Here is a 23,388-nt window from a genome sequence, read left to right as displayed (position 1 = left end):
GCACGCACACGTGTGTACTGTCAATCAGCTACATACTTCTTGACTGTGCGATGATCACGATGAAGTGTCTTGGCAATGTTGATTGTAGTCATGCCTTGACCTAAACACTCCACAATTTGTTGCTTCTCAGCAGCCGACACATCCTTTTTCTTTCCCATTTTGGCAGAAAATGTAGGCTGCTTAATAATGTGGGACAGCCTTCTTAAGTAGTCTTGCCTTTCATTGGACACACCTGCCAAACTAATTAGCACAGGTGTCTGCAATTGCTTACAGTGATATAAAGAGCCCTGACACACATCACCATCAATGAGTTTAACTGACAAACAAAAAAATTCTTACCTTATCACTCCGAAACACTTTATGCATAATAATTTGGAACACAGTATAGATCACGGCTGCACTCCGTAAATCTAAGTAGCACTTTCTAAATGTATTCACTTTTTTTTTTCTATAAGTACCACTAAAGAAAATAAAAAAACTGTAAAGCTCCCCCAACTAGTTTCGCCTATACAGGCTTCCTCAGGGTGCCAGAGCATAGCTCTTCTTAGCAGTTATTTCTTAGCAGATCCCTTAAATAAGGTTTATTTACCCTCCGGGTAACATGTTGTTTCGATATTAACAGAATGGCACGTTACAAATCAGGCTTATATAAATATGTTTCTTATACTGGAACATTTTCAAAAATTATTATAAAAAGGACAAGCTCAAAGGAGTTTTCCAAGATTTTGATTTTTATTCTATAAGCATGACCCCCTAGCGCTCCAGTGCCGGCTGTCCACCGCTGCCTACAACAATGATTGGCCACAGTGGTCACACCCTTTAGACATGACCCCATCCAGTCATCAAAAACCAGGGGGCAGTAGCAGAGATGGAGCGGCAAGGGGAAAGTACGGCTCATTTTCTTATTTTTTACCTATAGAATAAAACAATATCCCATAGAACTCATTTAAGATTTTTTTTGTATCAAACCAAAATACTCCTTTAATTCCCAGGTGCATCCGGCCAGAGCTGCGCCGCAGCCACTCTGCTCAGTCTCATTAGTATGATATAGTTTACTCAATGCTCACGTTTCAATCCTCGATGAAATCATACACCGCTGAGGGAGAAAACCTCATCATCCCAGGGTGTATAAGGCTTTATGCTGATAAACAGCCATCCCAGCTACATGAAAGATCCATTAGTGGAACCTATTAATATCCTATGGAGTAAACAGTAACTTGCGGTCATGCATTACTTGCCTTAATAATAGCCATCTCCTCAGTATCAATGCCATCCCGCGTCACGTGGTTATCTAGCGGAAGGTCAATGCTTGGGATGGGATCATTGCATAAAAGTTTCATGCAGGCTAATGTCGGTGCTCTTACATTATGCACCTTTGAAGTCACTTTCTTGTGGACACACCAGCATTAGACACTGGACCATGGACAGTCCTGCAATAATTCATGTGATTTATCCTCAGGGCACCAATACATGGAGAAAGATTTTTTTTTTGCTCATGAGTAATATTCTGTATAATTAACTTCCCAGTAATATTACGTACAAGTACTATGATAAGTATATAAGTACTAGTTACAGTATGTATTATATAATTAGTATTTTACTAAGTGCTGATTAAAGGGACTGTACCGTCAGAAAATGAGCTACTGTTTAAATCAGGTCTTTGTGTTTAAATTTATTTCCTAAACAATTGTGGCACAACACAATATGTATAAAAAAAGAATTAGAAATCTTCACAGTTTTAACCCTGGCCAATGGGGATATTTAGGAATCATATTTCTTGTCCTTTACAAAAGAGTTTTCAGTAATCTCATTATCATCACAGACAGGATTACAATGAAATATGTAGATAAATGTAGATAATACAGGGTCCACCATTCACAATAGGTGATGTCACAGCTCACCTCCTCCTGTACAATGACTGATAACACCTATATATATAGAAAATAACACAGGATCCACCATTCACAATAGGTGATGTCACAGCTCACCTCCTCCTGTACAATGACTGATAACACCTATATATATAGAAGATAACACAGGATACACCATTCACAATAGGTGATATCACAGCTCACCTCCTCCTCCTCCTGTACAATGACTGATAACACCTCTATATACTGGAGATAACACAGGATCCACCATTCACAATAGGTGATGTCACAGCTCACCTCCTCCTCCTGTACAATCACTGATACCTCTATATACAGTAGATAACACAGGATCCACCAATCACAATAGGTGATATCACAGCTCACCTCCTCCTCCTCCTGTACAATAATTGATAACACCTCTATATATAGTAGATAATACAGGATCCACCATTCACAATAGGTGATGTCACAGCTCACCTCCTCCTCCTCCTGTACAATGACTAATAACACCTCTATATACAGGAGATAACACAGGAGCCCCCATTCACAATAGGTGATGTCACATCTCACCTCCTCCTCCTGTACAATGACTGATAATATCTCTATTTACAGTAGATAACACAGGATCCACCATTCACAGTATGTGATGTCACAGCTCACCTCCTCCTCCTGTACAATGACTGATAACACCTCTATATACAGTAGATAACACAGGATCCACCATTCACAATAGGTGATGTCACAGCTCACCTCCTCCTCCTGTACAATGACTGATAACACCTCTATCTACAGTAGATAACACAGGATCCACCATTCACAATAGGTGATATCACAGCTCACCTCATCCTCCTGTATAATGACTGATAACACCTCTATATACAGTAGATAACACAGGATCCACCATTCACAATAGGTGATGTCACAGCTCACCTCCTCCTCCTGTACAATGACTAATAACACAGGATCCACCATTCACAATAGGTGATATCACATTACCTGAAAGAGCAGAGAGTATGGGAATATAATAGCTCCAGTGACCAGTGGGAAAATTGTAACATTTAAATTTTTTCTAATATATATTGGGATAGGAAAACTAAAAAAAATTGCTAAAATATTTTGAAAAATGTATTTAGCATAGAAACCCAATTTAAACAGTAGTTAATTTTATGATGACAAATTCCCTTTAATTAATTCCTCTCCGGGGTCTTGTGGGACTATGGAGAGGCGGTCAATATCCTAAGCACCCAGCTGTGTCGAGCTGCAGTACCTGGTGTAGCCACTAGAAAATGCATACAGTTGGGCCAAGTAATTAAAGATGAGAGGACACGACGATGGCAGAAGATTGGAGTCAGACTCCCAGCGATCTGATACTGCCTATCCTAAATACAATCCAAAAGTACCAAAGCCTCAAAAAACCCTTTTAAAACAATGTAAAATAGTCAGTTAGGGAATTAACAGGAGTCACCTGTGGTGGCGCTGTAGGGTTACCAGTCTGCTTGTCACACAGCCTGATAGCAATGGGGACTGTTGTCCACAAAGACAATATTAATAAAAATAAATTGTTCAAAATGGAAAACCCCTTTATGGACCCAAATATTTTTTTGTGTTTCAGCTTTACTCTCTCCCAGGAAACATATTTATTACTATTTTTTTGATGATGAGACTGTAAAAGACTTTGCATTTCTTATGTTGCATAAAATGAAGAAAAAAAAAACTATTATTAATACATTTTTATTTTACTTTCAAGCCATTAGTAAATCATCATATAAATGGATTTGTAAGTTTGTATGATTAAGGGGATAATAGATGTGTTTATATTATTAGGTATTAAATGTAAAATAACTGCAGGCTTTGTAGGTTTTGTTACTTGTGTGTTTGTGTGTGTATATACAAATGCTTCTCACTAAATTAGAATATTATCAAAAAGTAAATTTATTTCAGTTCTTCAATACAAAAAGTGAAACTCATATATTATGTAGAGTCATTATAAACAGAGTGATCTATTTCAAGTGTTTATTTCTGTTAATGTTGATGATTATGGCTTACAGCCAATGAAGACACAAAAGTCATTATCTCAGTAAATTAGAATAATTAACAAAAAAAACACCTGCAAAGGTTTCCTAAGCGTTTAAAAGGGTCCCTTAGTCTGTTTCAGTAGGCTCCACAATCATGGGGAAGACTGCTGACTTGACAGATGTCCAGAAGGCAGTCATTGACATACTTCACAAGGAGGGTAAGCCACAAAAGGTCATTGCTAAAGAAGCTGGCTGTTCACAGAGTGCTGTATCCAAGCATATTAATGGAAAGGTGAGTGGAAGGAAAAGTGTGGTAGAAAAAGGTGCACAAGCAACCGGGATAACTGCAGCCTTGAAAGGGTCGTTAAGAAAAGGCCGTTCAAAAATTTGGGGGAGATTCAGAAGGAGTGGACTGCTGCTGGAGTCATTGCTTCAAGAGCCACCACACACAGACGTATCCAATGGGCTCCAAGTGCCGCATTCCTTGTGTCAAGCCACTCATGACCAATAGACAACGCCAGAAGCGTCTTACCTGGGCCAAGGAGAAAAAGACCTGGACTGTTGATCAGTTGTCCAAGGTGTTGTTTTCAGATCAAAGTAAATTTTGCATTTCATTTGGAAATCAAGGTCCCAGAGTCTGTTTCAGTAGGCTCCACAATCATGGGGAAGACTGCGAACTTGACAGATGTCCAGAAGGCAGTCATTGACACACTCCACAAGGTCCCAGAGTTCCAATTTTCATTTAGAAATCAAGGTCCCAGAGTCTGGAGGAAGAGTGGAGAGGCCACAATCCAAGCTGCTTGAGGTCTAGTGTGAAGTTTCCACAATCAGTGATGGTTTGGGGAGCCATGTCATCTGCTGGTGTAGGTCCACTGTGTTTTACCAAAGGCAGCGCAGCCGTCTACCAGGAAATTTTAGAGCACTTCATGCTTCCCTTGGCCGAAAAGCTTTTTGGAGATGGAAATGTCATTCTCCAGCAGGACTTGGCACCTGTCCACACTGCCAAAAGTACCAATACCTGGTTTACAAACAACAGTATCACTGTGCTTGATTGGCAGCAAACTCGCCTGACCTTAACCCCATAGAGAATCTATTATAGAGAATCTATGGGGTATTGTCAAGAGGAAGATGAGAGACACCAGACCCAACAATGCAGACGAGCTGAAGGCTGCTATCAAAGCAACCTGGGCTTCCATAACACCTCAGCAGGGCCACAGGCTGATCGCCTCCATGCCACGCCGCATTGATGCAGTAATTGATGCAAAAGGAGCCTCGACCAATTATTGAGTGCATTTACTGAACATACATTTCAGTAGGACAACATTTCGGATTTTAAAAACATTTTTCAAGCTGTTGTTAGGCTGTGTGCCCACTATGCGTTTTTTAAGCGTTTCCGCAGCGGCAATTCCGCTGCAGAAACGCTTAAAAAACGCTTGGTAGAAGGTCGGCCATGTTCCCCAATGATAATCCGCATGTGCTGTGCACATGCTGCGGAAATTTCCGCTGCGGATTATCATTGCGGAAAAATCCGCAGCACTACCAATTATTTTGCGGAATAGCAGGGTTTTCGCCGCCATTGACTTGCACTGAAACGCATGACATCTGCATCACTGCATCTGCAGATGCGGATTCCATACGTTTGAATGTGCGGATGGTACCCGGGTGTGGAGGACAGGAGACTCTCCTCCGGACCCGGGTACCATAGAACCTGTAAAAAAAAGAATAAAATACAAAATTAATATTATACTTACCTTCTGATGGCCCCCGGTGTCCTTGTCTCTGCTTGCCGGCAGCTCGCAGTAGACTAAAAGGACCTGCTCTGACGTCATTTAGTCATGTGACAGGTCACGCGACCGCTGACGTCGGCAGGTCCTTTAGTCTACCGCGATCTGCCGGCAAGCAGAGACAAGGACACCGGGGCCATCAGAAGGTAAGTATAATATTTATTATTTATTTTTTACCATTCTTTCGATCACACTATATAAATCCATGCCGGTTGCATGGATTTATATAGTGTGACCAAGTTGTCAAGCACTTTCCAAGTGATGCTAAAATCGCTTGATAACCCGCATGCGGAAATGCAAGTGAAGAACGCTTCACATCCGCATGTCCCTGGCAGGAAAACGCATGTACAATCCGCATGTACAATCCGCAAGTACAATCCGCATGTACAATCCGCAGGTACAATCCGCATGTACAACCCGCATGTACAATCCGCATGTACAATCCGCAGGTACAATCCGCATGCGTTTTTTCTGCCAGGGAGATGCAGAAACGCTCAGGAAAAAATCCGGAGCATTTCTGCATCGTGGGCACATAGCCTTATAAAGTATTCTAATTTACTGAGATAATGACTTTTGTATTTTCATTGGCTGTAAGCCATAATCATCAACATTAACAGAAATAAACACTTGAAATAGATCACTCTATTACTCAATAAAAGTACACATATTTGGTATCGCTGCGTCCGGAACAACCTGACCTATAAAACAGTCCCACTAGTTAACCCCTTCAGTGAACACGGTAAAAAAAAAAAAAAAAAAACGAAACATAAAACAATGTTTTATCATCATACCGCCAAACAAAAAGTGGAATAAACGTGATCAAAAAGACAAATGTAAATAAAAATGGTACCGCTGAAAACGTCATCTTGTCCCACAAAAAACAAGCCACCATACAGCTCCAACGGCCAAAAAATAAAAAAGTTATAGCTCTCTGAATAAAGCGATGCAAAAACAATTCTTTTTTCTATAAAATAGTTTTTATTGTGTAAAAGCGCCAAAATATAAAAAAAAATATAAATGTAGTATCACTGTAAACGATAGGGTTGGGCCAGGGTTAGGGTTGGGCTAGGGTTAGGCTAAGGTTAGGGTTAGGCTAGGGTTAGAGTTGGGCTAAGGTTAGGGTTGGGGTTGGGATTTTTTCAGAAGTAAAGAAAAAAAAAAGACGATGATATGGCGACTAATGTTGAGTGCAAGTGCTCGCTACTTGAGTTTGCATCGGGTGCTCGGGTATGCACCGAGTATAGTGGGCGCTCGAGTGACATGCTCGAGTCTCCGCCCCAAATGTTTCGCAGCTGTTATACAGCCAAAAAAACCTTCCGGGGATTGCCTGCCATGCACGTGCGATCCCCGCATGTTTTTTTGGGTGTCTAATAACCGTGAAACATGCGGACCGGGACTCGAGCATGTCACTTGAGTACCCGCGATACTTGATGCATACCCGTGTACCCGATGCAAACTCAAATAGCGAGCACTTGGGCTCAAGACTAATGCCAACTTATTCAATATGAGGACCTAATGTTATCAAATTCTGTGTCGTACCTCTGGGTTCAAAATGTTCACTATACACCTTGATATAATCCTTGAGGGGTCTAGTTCCAAAATGGAGTCACTGGGGGGAGGGGTGGGGTGGTTTCCACTATTTAGGCACATCAGGGACTCCCCAAACGCAACATGGCGTCCGCTAATTATTCAAGCAAATTTTACATTTAAAAAGTCAAATGGCGCTCCTTCCCTTCCGAACCCTGCCGTGCGCCCAAACAGTGGTTTTCCCCCATATGGGGTATCGGCTTACTCAGGAGAAATTGCACAGCAAACTGCATGGTGCAATTTCTCCTGTTACCCTTCTGAAAATACAAAATTGGGGGCTGAAAAACATTTTTGTTGAAAAAATGTGAAAATTTTATTTTTACGGTTCAATGTTATAAACTTCTGTGAAGCACCTGGGGGTTCAGGGTACTCACCACACATCTAGATAAGTTTCCTAAGGGATCTAGTATGGGGTATCTGCATGCTCAGGGTAAATTGCGCAACAAATTTCGCGGTCCATTTTTTCCTGTTACCCCTACAAAAATAAAAAAATTTGGGTCTTAAGTAACATTTTTGTGAAAAAAGTTAAATGTTCATTTTTTTCTTCCACATTCCAAAAATTCCTGTGAAGAACCTGAAGGGTTAATAAACTTCCTGAATGTGGTTTTGAGCACCTTGAGGAGTCCAGTTTTTAGAATGGTGTCACTTTTGGGTATTTTCTGTCATAAAGGCCCCTCAAAGTGACTTCAAATGTGATGTGGTCCCTAAAAAAATGGTTTTGTAAATTTTGTTGTAAAAACGAGAAATCGCTGGTCAACTTTTAACCCTTATAGCTCCCTACTAAAAAAACATTTTGCTTCCAAAATTGTGCTGATGTAAAGTAGACATGTGGGAAATGTTATTTATTAACTATTTTGTGTAACATAGCTCTCTGATTTAAGGGCATAAAAATTAAAATTTTGAAAATTGCAAAATTTTCAAAATTTTCACCAAATTTTCACCAAATTTCCGATTTTTTCACAAATAAGCGCAAGTGATATCGAAGAAATTTTACCACAATCATGAAGTACAATATGTCACAAAAAAACAATCTCAGAATCAGCGGGATCTGTTGAAGCGTTCCAGAGTAATTACCTCATAAAGTGACAATGGTTAGAATTGTAAAAATTGGCCTGGTCATTAGCGTGCAAACCACCTTCGGGGGTAAAGGGGTTAATAACAGCTTGCAGTCCTGAGGGATGGACTTAATGAGTGACAAACAGTACTCTTCATCAATCTGGCTCCAACTTTCTCTGATTGCTGTTGCCAGATCAGCTTTGCAGGTTGGAGCCTTGTCATGGACCATTTTCTTCAACTTCCACCAAAGATTTTCAATTGGATTGAGATCTGGACTATTTGCAGGCCATGACATTGACCTTATGTGTCTTCTTTCAAGGAATGTTTTCACAGTTTTTGCTCTATGGCAGGATGCATTATCATCTTGAAAAATGATGTCATCATCCCCAAACATCCTTTCAATTGATGGGATAAGAAAACTGTCCAAAATATCAATGTAAACTTGGGCATTTACTGAAGATGTAATGACAGCCATCTCTCCAGTGCCTTTACTTGACATGCAGCCCCATATCATCAATGACCGTGGAAATTTGCATGTTCTCTTCATGCAGTCATCTTTATAAATCTCATTGGAACGGCACCAAACAAAAGTTCCAGCATCATCACTTTGCCCAAAGCAGATCCGCGATTCATCACTGAATATGACTTTCATCCAGTCATCCACAGTCCAAGATTGCTTTTCCTTAGCCCATTGTAACCTTGTTTTTTTCCGTTTAGGTGTTAATAATGGCTTTTGTTTAGCTTTTCTGTATGTAAATCCCATTTCCTTTAGGCGGTTTCTTACAGTTCGGTCACAGACATTGACTCCAGTTTCCTCCCATTCGTTCCTAATTTGTTTCGTTGTGCATTTCCTGTTTTGGAGATATATTGCTTTAAGTTTCCGGTCTTGACGCTTTGATGTCTTCCTTGGTCTTCCAGTATGTTTGCCTTTAACAACCTTCCCATGTTGTTTTATTTGGTCCAGATTTTAGACACAGCTGACTGTGAACAACCAACATCTTTTGCAACATTGCGTGATGATTTACCTTATTTTAAGAGTTTTATAATCTTCTCCTTTGTTTCAATTGACATCTCTCTTGTTGGAGCCATGATTCATGTCAGTCCACTTGGTGCAACAGCTCTCCGAGGTGTGATCACTCCTTTTTAGAAGCAGACTAACGAGTTGATCTAATTTGATACAGGTGTTAGTTTTGGAAATAAAAATTTACAGAGTGATTCCATAATTTTTTCCCTCAGCTTGGTCTGAAAAATTACCCTTACTGAGTACCACATTTTTAATCTTGATTTCTTTTAGTGTTTCTTAAAGCCCTAAAGTTGCCATTTGAAATGACTTTAGTTTTGTGCCATGTCTGTGATCTGCTTTTTTTCAACAACATTAAACAACTGAATGAACATCCTCCGAGCCCGGTGATTCCATACTTTTTGCCAGGGGTTGTATATATATAAAACTTAAAGTATATATATATATATATATATATATATATATATATATATATATATATATATATAGTGGCATGTAAAATTTTGGGCACCACTGGTCAAAATTACTGTTATTGTGAGCAGTTAAGCAAGTTGAAGATGAAATGATGTCTAAAGGCCTAAAGTTAAAGATGACACATTTCTGTTGTATTTTAGGCAAAAAAAAAATATATTGTAATTTTTTACATTTTAAAAATGACAAAAACGAAAATTGGGCAATGCAAAAGTTTGGGCACCCTGCTGGTTAGTACCTAGTAGTGCCCCCTTTTGAAAGTATCACAGCTTGTAAATGCTTTTTGTAGCCAGACAAGTGTCTTTAAATTCTTGTTTGAGGGATTTCCATCCATTCTTCCTTGGAAAATTCTTAGTTCTGTGAGATTCCTGGGACGTCTTGCATGCACTGCAATTTTGAAGTCTAGCCACAGATTTTCAAAGATGCTCAGATCAGGGAACTGTGAGGGTTATTGTAAAATCCGGCACGGGAGTGAAGGAACGGGAAGTATTTATTTATTTATTTTAAATATAGGGTGCTTATACTACTATGGATGTCAATGGGGTGCATTATACTACTATGGAGGTCAATGGGTTTCATTATACTGCTATGGATGATTATGAGGGGGTGCATTATACTAATATGGATGATTATGGGGGTGCATTATACTATTATGGATGACAATGGGGTGCATTATACTTTTTAGGATGACTATGGGGGTGCATTATACTACTATGGATGATTATGGGAGTGCATTATACTACTATGGATAATTATGGGGGTGCATTATACTACTATGGATGTCTATGAGGTGCATTATACTACTATAAATGTCTATGGGGTGCGTTATACTTTATAGGATGACAATGGGGTGCATTATACTACTATGGATGCCAATGTGATGCATTATACTTTATAGGATGACTATGGGGGTGCATTATACTATTACATATGACTATGGTGGTGCATTATACTACTATGGATGTCTATGAGGTGTGTTATACTACTATGGATGTCTATGGGGTGCATTATACTTTATAGGATGACAATGGGGTGCATTATACTACTATGGATGACAATGTGATGCATTATACTTTATAGGATGACTATAGGGGTACATTATACTATTATATATGACTATGTGGGTGCATTATACTACTATGGATGTCTATGAGGTACATTATACTACTATGGATGTTTATGGGGTGCATTATACTATTATATATGACTATGGGGGTGCATTATACTACTATATATGACTATGGTGCATTATGCTACTATGAATGACAATGGGGTGCATTATACTTTATATGATGACTATGGGGGTGCATTATACTGCTACAAATGACCATGGGGGTGAATTATACTACTGTGGATGACAATGGGGTGCATTATACTTCATAGGATGACTGGGGTGCTTTATTCTACTATATATGACTATGGAGGTGCATTATACTTTATGGATGACTATGGGGATGCATTAAAAATTATGGATGACTATGGGGTGCATTATACTTTATGGATGACTATGGGGTGCATTATACTTTATGGAGGACTATGGACTGTGCATTATACTTTATGGATGATTATGGGCTGTGCATTATACTACATGGGTGACTATGATCTGTGCAATATATTATATGGAGGACTATGGTGGGTGCATTATACTTTATGGATGACTAAGGGGTGCATTATACTTTATGGATGACTAAGGGGTGCATTATACTTTATGGATGACTATGGGGTGTATTATACTTTATGGAGGACTATGGGCTGTGTATTATACTTTATGGATGATTGTGGGCTTTACATTATATTATATGAAGGACTATGTGATACATTATACTATATGAAGGACTATGGGGGTGCATTATACTTCTTCTATGGAGCTCCATGACTTCTATGTACACCCCTGGTGAGTATAATGGTTTATTTTCTTCTATACATTAAAGAACAGTGCCAGAACGGGGGACACACAGTGGGGAAAAAAAAGTATTTAGTCAGCCACCAATTGTGCAAGTTCTCTCACTTAAAAAGATGAGAGAGACCTGTAATTGACATCATAGGTAGACCTCAACTATGAGAGACAAAATGAGAAAACAAATCCAGAAAATCACTTTGTCTGATTTGGAAAGAAATATTTTTTAAAAATTTTGGTGGAAAATAAGTATTTGGTCAATTATAAAAGTTCATCTGAATACTTTATTATATATCCTTTGTTGGCAATGACAGAGGTCAAACGTTTTCTGTAAGTCTTCACAAGGTTGGTACACACTATTGCTGGTATGTTGGCCCATTCCTCCATGCAGATCTCCTCTAGAGCAGTGATGTTTTGGGGCTGTCGCTGGGCAACACGGACTTTCAACTCCCTCCAAAGGCTTTCTATAGGGTTTAGATCTGGAGACTGACTAGGCCACTGCAGGACCTTGAAATGCTTCTTACGAAGCCACTCCTTCGTTGCCCTGGTAGTGTGCTTGGAATCATTGTCATGCTGAAAGACCCAGCCGCGTTTCATCTTCAATGCCGCTGCTGATGGAAGAAGGTTTGCACTCAAAATCTCACGATACATGGCCCCATTCATTCTTTCATGTACATGGATCAGTTGTCCTGGTCCCTTGGCAGAAAAACAGCCCCAAAGCATGATGTTGCCACCCCCATTCTCCACAGTAGGTATGGTGGTCTTTGGATGCAACTCAGCATTCTTTCTCCTCCAAACACGACGAGTTGTGTTTCTACCAAACAGTTCTACTTTGGTTTCATCTGACCATATGACATTCTCCCAATACTCTTCTGGATCATCCAAATGCTTTCTAGCAAACTTCAGATGGGCCTGGACATGTAATGGCTTAAGCAGGGGGACAAATCTGGCACTGCAGTATCTGAGTCCCTGGCGGCGTAGTGTGTTACTGATGGTAGCCTGTGTAACCTTGGTCCCAGCTCTCTGCAGGTCATTCACTAGGTCCCCCCGTTTGGTTCTGGGATTTTTGCTCTCGTTCTTGAGATCATTTTGACCCCACGGGGTGAGATCTTGTGTGGAGCCCCAGATCGAGGGAGATTATCAGTGGTCTTGTAGGTCTTCTATTTTCTAATTATTGCTCCCACAGTTGATTTCTTCCCACCAAGCTGCTTGCCTATTGCAGATTAAGGCTTCCCAGTCTGGTGCAGGGCTACAATTTTGTTTCTGGTGTCCTTCGACAGCTCTTTGGTCTTCACCATAGTGGAGTTTGGAGTGTGACTGTTTGAGGGTGCGGACAGGTGTCTTTCATACTGATAACAAGTTCAAACAGGTGCCAGTACTACAGGTAATGAGTGGAGGACAGAGGAGCCTCTTAAAGAAGAAGCTACAGGTCTGTGAGAGCCAGAAATCTTGTTTGTTTGTAATTGACCAAACACTTATTTTCCACCAAAATTTTAAGAAAATTTCTTTCCAAATCAGACAATGTGATTTTCAGGATTTGTCTTCTCATTTTGTCTCTCATAGTTGAGGTCTACCTATGATGTCAATTACAGGCCTCTCTCATCTTTTTAAGTGGGAGAACTTGCACAATTGGTGGCTGACTAAATACTTTTTTTCCCCACTGTTTATACCAGGATGTGGAATATATATACCAGGATGGGGGATATATATATACCAGAATGGGGCCATGATGAGGGACATATATACCAGGATGGAGGATGCATATATAGAATTTATTCAGGATGGGGGGGGCCTGGTCCAAATCTTGCACCGGGGCCCATCAGATTCTAGTTACGCCACTGTACATGATAGCTTATAGACCAGTGGAGGTCCGATTGCTGGGACATGCATGGATGCGCATGCTCGACCACTGCAAACCTGTTGATTGAGAAGGGGTTGTCCGAGTAGTGGACAACCTCTTTAATAATAACCATAATAACTGATCAGGCTGTTACCAGGAGTGTAACAATAGGATGAAGCCTCGCTATACGGGGTGCAGAGGTGACTGTTGCACCATGCCAAGTGTGAAGACACGGGGTCTTTCGTGGGCGTAATACCACTCAGATAATACAGGGTGAGGGTAAAACAGTGTGGCAATACTTTATTGAACCACAAAACGGGCAATAAACAGGTTAAACAGTCCCAGCAAATACCCAAGATGGTACAACATTACAAAGTCTCACTCTTCCTCTCCACCCACCATAGATAGAACAGCTGCGACTTTGGGACTTCCAGGGCCAACTACCTCAACCAGTGGCCCCTCGCTTCTGGTGGGCCCCCACAGAGAGAATGTAGCGGCAAGCTTAGAAAGCTAGCAGTTCATCGAGTTACAAGTTCAGGAGGCCCGAGGGTCCCACCCTGGCCTCTCCGAGAGTTTCCATGGGGCCAGATGACCGGCTGGTCCCAATCTGGCTTCTCCGAATGTCTCCATGGATTCCAGGTGACCAGAGGGTCCCACATGGCAACCCCAAACGACATATCCATGGGGCCAGTTGACTTCATCGTCCCAACCTGGTCTCCCCAAAATGTATTCATGGATTCTCTGATGGTCAATGGAGCAGATCCATATCTTTCCAGTCAGGGCCATATACCCTTAGGCTGGAATCATTAAGAATCCAAATCTATGTTTCTTTGGATAAATCCATGCTATCAAGCTGATGGTCTGAGAAAGTCTGATGTTTGATTCTCCTTGTAAAGTCTCTTTAAAACCTCTTTGCAGCAGGATAGAAAATTTTTTTTTTATATTAACATATGTGGCTAAGGTCATCAGTTACAGGTCAGGGGTAAAGGTGCAGGGCTCCCTCAGGTCTCATTGTTTGAGCTAATCAATTTACATAGCTGGTATAGCAGGGAGCTTTTTAAATCAACATTCAGCTGGCTTTAGTATACTATGTAATTAGCATATTAACAAACATCATTGTTCACAGACCCAAGAGAAGTCAACAATCAGGGTTATACAAATAATGATATGCCTTCTTGACCAGCCACAGAAATACACATATATTTACAAGCCAACACAAACACAATAGTGCATTACTCTTGGCTTAACAAATCTAGATGTCTAGCTGATTAAGATTAGAAAGCTATATCGTCACACCAAGGTACAGAAAGGGACGCAAAAGCCCCTCCATCATATTGAGGCACACCTCTTTAACGCACCATTTAATGTGCAATGGCCTTTTGCAGGTACTGCACAACTGCTCCCATACAAAAGAATAGAACCTGTTCTGCAGCACCTGGTAGCAGCGACTGCAAATTGAATGAAGCTCCATACTGTAGCTCCATTAATTGGGTTGCCGTCGAAGCATGTAACAGCTGACCAGTATAGGAGCTTGTACCCCACCAATCTTTTATTGCTGTATATTGATGACAAATCCCAACGATAAATCATTAATGATTTCTGTTTGGGCGGTTTTCCTTCTTCGGGTATATTTATTTTTCTTTCTTGTTACTTAACTGCATGCATTTTTGGCTAGAAAACACATTTTTGCAATTGGGTTTAATAAAACATTTTGCACCGTTTGCCTCCTATAGCTTCTGAGTTGCACTGCTTTTTGCTCGCTGTAGAATGAGTTAACTGAGAATCTGTTAGTGAGCTCGCTATGATGATCTGATGGGTGAGTCTGTAACTCTTTTCTCTCTCTTTTTCTGAGCTCCTCTCAGCCGCTTTATAATAGCAGAAGACCACATCAAGTTGAAAGTGAAAGACCGTGGAAATGTCAAATGCAGAAAAAAGCATTTAGTAAAACCCACTTACAAAAATTATTTTTAGCCCCAAATACATGCATTTAAGTATAGAATAGTCCCCAAAATGTGGACAGCCCCTTTAACAAATCAACCTAATAAATCTGGAGTGAAAAATGAAATGTCAGGAAGAGATTTGCTCTATAATTTGCCCCAACTTATTATTATTATTATTTATTTATATACTCCTTTATATACTTTATATGCTTTATATAACTTCTGCTGTAAGTATTAATAAATTTATTAGACTCATGCGCTATTAACCCTGTTCCGAATCCTAACCCCTTTGAAAAGTTGCAAGTGTAAGAAAAGTTTCAAAGTTTAGTACAAATGAGCCATAAGATAATATTTTCAAAGTCTAAATAGAGCGCAAATCTTTAAAGAAATTTTTCTTCATGTTCCAAGATGGAAACAGATGAAATCTGAGTTTGTCCTTCCCCTATCACTATCTTCAAATGTCACATCATCAGCCATGCGGCTCTGGCCACATCCTCACAAGTGCTGGTCTAAGTGCAATGATTGTCAGGAGTCGGATGGGCGGATGGGCGCTCCATGATCAGACAGACAGAAGCTCTTCATATCGATCAGGGAGTTCACCGTATCCTGAGATTCTTTCACTGACTGTATACTGGACATTAATAGCAATTGTATCAGCGCTGGATGAGGGGACTGCGGACGTGAATTCGGTTTAAAGGAGACGTGCGCCAATAAAATCATAACTGGATCCTTTACTTCACTATTTTCTGTATTGTGAAACAGTCCCTTTTAATTACAGACCTTAAAGAAGTTGTCCTTCTACACTGCTCAAAAAAATAAAGGGAACACTTAAACAACACAATATAACTCCAAGTCAATAATACTTCTGTGAAATCTACCTGTCCAGCTATGAAGCAACACTGATTGTGAATCAATTTCTCCTGCTGTTGTGCAAATGGAACAGACAACTTATAGAAAAAATAGGCAATTAGCAAGACACCCCCTATAAAGCAGTGGTTCTGCAGGTGGTGACCACAAACCATTTCTCTGTTCTCATTCTTTTTGGCTGTTGCTTTGGTCACTTTTTCATTTTGCCATTGCTCTCATCCCTAGAGGTACAGTAGCATGAGGCGGTGTCTACAGTACAACCCACAGAAGTTGTTCAGGTAGTGCAGTTCATCCCGGATGGCACATCAGTGCGAGCTGTGGCAAGAAGGGTAGCTGTGTCTGTCAGCACAGTGTCCAGAGCATGGAGCAGATACCAGGAGACGTGGAGGGAGCCATAGGAAGGCAACTACCCAGCAGCAGGACCGCTACCTCCTCGTTTGTGCAAGGAGGAACAGGAGGAGCACTGCTAGAGCCCTGCAAAACGACCTCCAGCAGGCCACAAATGTGCATGTGTCTGCACAAACTGTTAGAAACTGACTCCATGAGGGTGGTATGAAGGCCTGACGTCCACAGATGGGGGTTGTGCTCACAGCCCAACACCGTGCAGGACGCTTGGCATTTGCCACAGAACACCAGGATTGGCAAAGTCGCCACTGGCGCCCTGTGCTCTTCACAAATAAAAGCAGGTTCACACTGAGCACATGTGACAGACGTGACAGAGTCTGGAGACGCCGTGGAGAGCGATCTGCTGCCTGCAACATCCTTCAGCATGACTGGTTTGGCAGTGGGACAGTGATAGTGTGGGGTGGCATTTCTTTGGAGGGCCGCACAGCCCTCCATGTGCTCGCCAGAGGTAGCCTGACTGCCATTAGGTACCGAGATGAGATCCTCAGACCCCTTGTGAGACCATATGCTGGTGCGGTTGGCCCTGGGTTCCTCCTAATGCAGGACAATGCCAGACCTCGTGGCTGGAGTGTGTCAGCAGTTCCTGCAAGATGAAGACATTGAAGCTATGGACTGGCCCGCCCGTTCCCCAGACCTGAATCCGATTGAGCACATCTGGAACATCATGTCTCGCTCCATCCACCAACGTCACGTTGCACCACAGACTGTCCAGGAGTTGGCGTATGCTTTAGTCCAGGTCTGGGAGGAGATCCCACAGGAGACCATCTGCAACCTCATCAGGAGCATGCCCAGGCGTTGTAGGGAGGTCATACAGGCACGTGGAGGCCACACACAATACTCAGCCTCATTTTGACTTGTTTTAAGGACATTACATCAAAGTTGGATCAGCCTGTAGTGTGTTTTTCCACTTTAATTTTGGGGGCGACTCCAAATCCAGGCCTCCATTGGTTAATAAATTTGATTTCCATTGATGATTTTTGTGTGATTTTGTTGTCAGCACATTCAACTTTGTACAGAACAAAGTATTCAATGAGAATATTTCATTCATTCAGATCTAGGATGTGTTATTTGAGTGTTCCCTTTATTTTTTGAGCAGTGTATAATTCCCCCAATGTATTTAACCTGTTGAGGGAAGATTATTTCTAATTACCTTGCTTTGTCTTTATGGCCTGTGAGCGGTGCTATCGCTGGCCAACCACAGGCATCATGTGACTCTTCCATCCGCTATCACGTCAAGTGAGGCGTGACATCGGTGACGCGTTCCCCGCGGTGGATGCTGGGGTGTAGGTGGGGTTTCCCCGCGCGTCACAGCCCAGCATTCATCGCGCGCTTTCCCTCTCCCCATTCATTGGGAAAGAACAAGGTGGATGCTGGGTGTGACACGTGGGAAAACTCCGCCCACAGCGCAGCATCCACCGCGGGGAGCGCGCCTCACTTGACGTGACATCAGTGGAGGGAAGAGCAGGCTGCAGCCGAGGGTCACGTGATGCCTGTGGTTGCGCCGCTCACAGGGCATAAAGACAAAGCAAGGTAATTAGAAATAATCTTCCCTCAACAGGTTAAATACATTGGGGGCATTATAGAAAGGAGTAAATAGTAGTGGACAACTCTTTTAAGTAACAGAGTGACTGTTACAGGTTTACCACGACAGAGAAGGGCCAGAAGACAGCGGTGTTTGATTTCATGTACTCTTTCACTAATTAGAAGCTCTTCTCCTTCATATTTAACAGTGCAGGTTTATGCTAGCAGTGCATAGGTTAATCTGTTCAGTTGAAGCTCCTGTTTTGATGGTCTCAGCTGTTCAGTGTTGGCCACTCCCCTCTGCTATATATACTCGCCTCTGGCAATCAGGGATCGCCAGTGTTAGTTCATACGCCCTGGTTCTGGAGTTGGAGGTGTTGGTTGTTTGAGAAGGAGTTTTGGGGTGTTGTTCTAGAGACTGTTGCTTGGTGATTTGTCTGTGTGCAAATCCTCATCCTCTCCTATTTAGTTTTTCCTTCCTTCACTTCCCGGTATTCCTCTCTGTTATTTGTGAGTGCATATGTGTATGATTATAATTTTCATTTATCCCTGTACATCTTCCCTTGTTAGTCTGGCTTGTATATTCTTATACACTACAACTCCCTACTTCCCTGAGCGGGAGAAAGGACTGATAAGGATTGAAATAGGAGCACAGCAAGGCACGTGGCCCCGGCGTCTTCACCATCACAAGTAGTCCAGGGAGCAAGGATAGGTAGGGCACCCCTAGCCCTGGGATATCCTACAACAGAGTCGAGACAGTGACGGAGACTTTATGGATACAAACTAATGGCATATATGGTATTGACTGTAGGGCCTTTCTAATCAAGGACTCCCCCCAAATTGAAAGGCATTGTCTAATTAGAGTACTTTTATATAAACTTTTTGGGAAATTCTGCCCTTATCCATGTATATATTTTAGGGCAGACATATAATACTGTATTTAACCTGTATGTGAGATTAATGGAAAGCTCTAATTTACAAAGGGGCTGTCTTATAGTGACAACCATCTTAAAGGGCAATTGCAGGGAACTCCCGTTGATGTTACAGAAGTGCAGAAAATAGTAATTCTGAACATCAGCGCTATGTCCCTTTAAGGCTTAGAGTGTTCCTGTTCTGCTTCTAGGCAGAAGAATATTAAGAAGCGTCTGTGGGAATGACGTGAACCTTCCTTATTTATCGCCTCGCAGTGGAAGCCCTGGTGCTACGGATTCAATCAATTAATGACCTAAAAGACAGAAAACAGCCTTCACATCATACGTGTAGAAATGAACTAAAACACTTTATACTATTTATTCCTAGCCGTGACTGGAAGCGACTGCCAAGCCGAGCTCTTCTTGGAGATTATATAAATGCATGGAACTAACTTCATGTCAAGAACCCAGTTATAGATCAATGATCTGAAGGAATATTTCATATCTGCTCTGCAGCAGTTAAAAAAAAAAGAAAGTAAAAAAATATTCTGCAAAAAAATGCTCTATAAAACTGCACAGAATTATAGACTTTGAGGCTCATATTCCTATATATTTTTTATGCAAAAGGATGTACACACAATAGACACATTAACTACTTTTATGGAACCAAATCAGGTCCCATTTGAATCCATGATCCAATTGCACAGTGGGACATAAATAACTATTCTTTATTCTCTAGAAGTTTAGTAATATTCATGTATTTCCAGAAAACAGCTAAATGACTATTTACAGCCAACAAAAGACAAACACGACTCATTTTAGTTCCTGTGTTTTGAACCAAAGCAAAGAAGGAAAGACAGACAGAGATGAGGCACCTGCTTTATGTCTGGATCTCTGGGACTTTTATATGTAATTGCCCTTTAAATAGAGCTAATTATGCAAAAAGATGGGGTCATCCAGTGGTGCTTTACACCAAACCTCCTCGCAGCTTGGCAATCGTTATCCAAAACTTATGAGAAATCCAAAATTATCTGAATTATAACTTACAAGATAGATAGACAGATAGATAGATAGATAGATAGATAGAAAGATAGATAGATAGATAGATAGATAGATAGAGAGATAGATATGGGATAGATAGATATGAGATAGATATGAGATAGATAATAGATAAAAATGATAGATAGATAGATAATAAATAAATAATAGATATGGGATAGATTTGTGATATATAATAGATAGATAGACAGATAGATAGATAGATAGATAGATAGATAGATAGATAGATATGGGATGGATAGATAGATAAAAGTAAGAAAAGTGGATAGCACAGTGGATCAGTAGATAGATATGAGATAGATAGATGGATAGATAGGTAGATAGATATATAGATGGATGGATAGATAGATGGATATATAGATAGATAGATAGATAGATAGATAGATAGATAGATAGATAGATAGATAGAGGGATAGATAGATAGAGGGATAAATAGACAGAGGGATAAATAGACAGAGGGATAGATAGATAGATAGATAGATAGATAGATAGAGAGATAGTGTTACATGTTTCCTATACATCACATGGTTACATATCTTAGTCTTGCAGACACATTTACCTAACAGCTTAATATCCAATGGAACAAATCCACAACTTCCGCAGTCGTGTCCCATGTACATTACATTAGTTTATAAATTATTTATGTTTTCTCCATTTACTCTACTGATCTTCAATAGACATACAGCATATAGGGAAAGACAGTGGCCTGCACCTTGTAACTCTGCAGCATCTCTAGAACTTGTCATCCAGCCCTGCCAAGAACCCAAGACCTTTACAATGAAAGAATTCACATAGCAGATAATTGCCCATGAGACTAGTAGATTGCAGATTAGGGTTAAGCATTATAAAAGAAAACAACCTTCACTAGAAGATAGATTGGATTTTGCATCAATAGAAGAAGAGAACAATAACAATCAAATACAGATAGGTGTAAAGAATAATGTGACCTCCAGGGAAGGAAGGGGGAAAGATGCAGCAATTCCATGCTATAGTCATCCAGGCTCATCAGTCTATGGAAAATAATAATTCAGCACTTATCACATGTGGAGTATAGGAAATGATTGGTATCAATTAGAAGAATTGGAGGAGATCAGTAACTACTTAAGGTGGCATCTCATCATCCTGACATAAAAGGTCCACACAGGGTATAAGACCCATGGGAAGATGTATACCTGCAGTAAAGAATATATGTGGGATATCTATGGTGGTGCAATGTCATATAAGGATTAAAACACAATTAAAAATAAATAAATAAAAATGTAAATACATAAAATAAAGAAGTACATAAATAAAAAAAAAGAAGAAAAAAATAACTGTGCACAGGTCATAGCATTGATACAAAATTCATAAATATTTGGATATGTAATAAAGTCCCCTCCATTAGAAAGTATGCAGGTGTAGGCAATGATTAACATATGATACCTTTCTGTTAACAAGCCATCAATAGAAAAAAAAAACAGAATATGATGATATTATATGACTTTCAGCCATATACAGAACTAATGTCAAAGATTGGGATTTATTTTAAAGCCCCTAAATATGTAACTCATACTCCTCTACCCATCTCTGCTCTCCCCTGAAAGACCTCCACACCAGCAGTGCAAGAATTTCCCCCAATTATTTCACTGATTGATCACATGTAATGGTATTTGCATAACCAAATGATTGCAAAAAGAGTTTGTCCATTAAAGGGTTAAATAGCAGAGTAAGAAAAGTGAAGCATTGATTAGGAAGAGTGTAATATGTAGAGGACATATTAGGGGATGGGGGCTCAGCAGGGTTCTTCTTACCATTAGATCTCCGGACAATATTCTCCAAAAAGGTATTTTGTGGAGCAACCAGTCCTCTCCGACCCCCTGCCATGGTCATAGCAGCTGCAGTCCAAAGCTATAGGGGGCTTCAGGGTAAAGGAGGGATGGGAAGAAGAGCCGAGGCTCCTGGTCTTTCATGGAGAGAGGTCCTCATGGTCCTGAGTGGGTTTCAGCAGCTATTGCACCAAAAGAAGGGCTGGATGATGGAGCAGTATTCCCAGCCATCCTGTGCAGCACCTCTCATCCACCTCGATCACTCCCCCACTCAGCCCCTGCAAACCTCCCACCTAGTCTTCTGCACCCCCTTTTTTCCCTCTGAGCCCCCTTCTTTGCTCTCCAAGGTCCTGAAATGAGCAGCTCCTGCGCTGCAATGCCTGACAGGAGTCCCCTCTGCTTGTGTCTAGCGACTGGATTATGTAACCTCTTCATTGCCTGTCCAAAGCCATACCTCATAGAAGGAACATCTGATTAACCCATGAATGCATCCCTATGTCTACAGCAGTCCAGGTTAGTCAAGATGCCCTGCTAGCTGACAGAGAATGATGGGGATGGTAGTTTTCTCCATAAAATTAAGGTCACTGGTTTGCTTGTAATGTGCAGAAGGAATATTAAATACACCTATACTTAGCTACTGCAAGTCAACCAGTAACTAGGATAGGAAGAATATATTAAGCTGTACTATATCAGACTAGGCAAATGATGGGACAATGAAGACATCTCTATGCTCAGATCATTTTAATATCACATAGTATGCAAATAAAACCTTCCCTTTTTTTGCTTGGAGTTTTTGGGAGACAATCCCATATTTTGTCTCTGCCTATAATGTAATGATCTGATTGATTTTTATATATAAAGAAAGCCATAAACATAACCCCCCAACTTTTTGGATGGTCAAAGAGGGACTTTGACCATTCAAAAAGTTGGGGGTTATGTTTATGGCTTTCGTTATATATAAAAATCAATCAGATCATTAATTTATTTTTTTATTTTTTAAATGTAATAATACAGCTGGTGTGTAAGAAGCATACCCTAGTGCTTGTAATCCCATCGCACTTGATTAAGGGGTCACGTCGTCTGTTGCAGAACTACAACTTCCAGCATGCTTGGAAGAGGAGGTTCTGCAACAGTTGGTTGAAGACCCCCTGACCTATCTCTCAATATCATAAAGACTGTATGGTGATGTACATGTCTGCATTATACATTCTGCTCCACTGTGCGTCCTCCCTGGAGGCTTCCTCTTTGCTTAGCCTATAGGTAATGCCATATAGTCTCATCACTTTCCATTATCTGCAGTTTGGATGATGCCAAGCAATGAGTTAAAACAAGACAAGC

At 40.7% G+C, this 23,388-nt stretch overlaps 1 protein-coding gene across 1 annotated transcript in view; it reads right to left on the bottom strand.

The window, feature by feature from the left end:
* KCNH1 (potassium voltage-gated channel subfamily H member 1) overlaps nt 1–22,452 on the bottom strand; it is a 517,594-nt gene extending 495,142 nt beyond the window's left edge. Inside the window, exon 1 of the mRNA XM_073671995.1 lies at nt 22,036–22,452. Coding sequence (XP_073528096.1) covers nt 22,036–22,114 — 79 coding nt within the window. The 5' untranslated portion in view covers nt 22,115–22,452. The remainder of the gene's footprint in view (nt 1–22,035) is intronic.
* Nucleotides 22,453–23,388: the final 936 nt, after the last annotated feature.

This window comes from Phyllobates terribilis, unplaced genomic scaffold (assembly GCF_046119375.1).
Source record: "Phyllobates terribilis strain yellow unplaced genomic scaffold, ASM4611937v1 Scaffold_3__8_contigs__length_932513732, whole genome shotgun sequence".
Classification (NCBI taxonomy): domain Eukaryota; kingdom Metazoa; phylum Chordata; class Amphibia; order Anura; family Dendrobatidae; genus Phyllobates; species Phyllobates terribilis.
The sequence above is the reverse complement of the archived record's forward strand: the minus strand, read 5'-3'. Positions and strand labels throughout refer to the sequence as shown.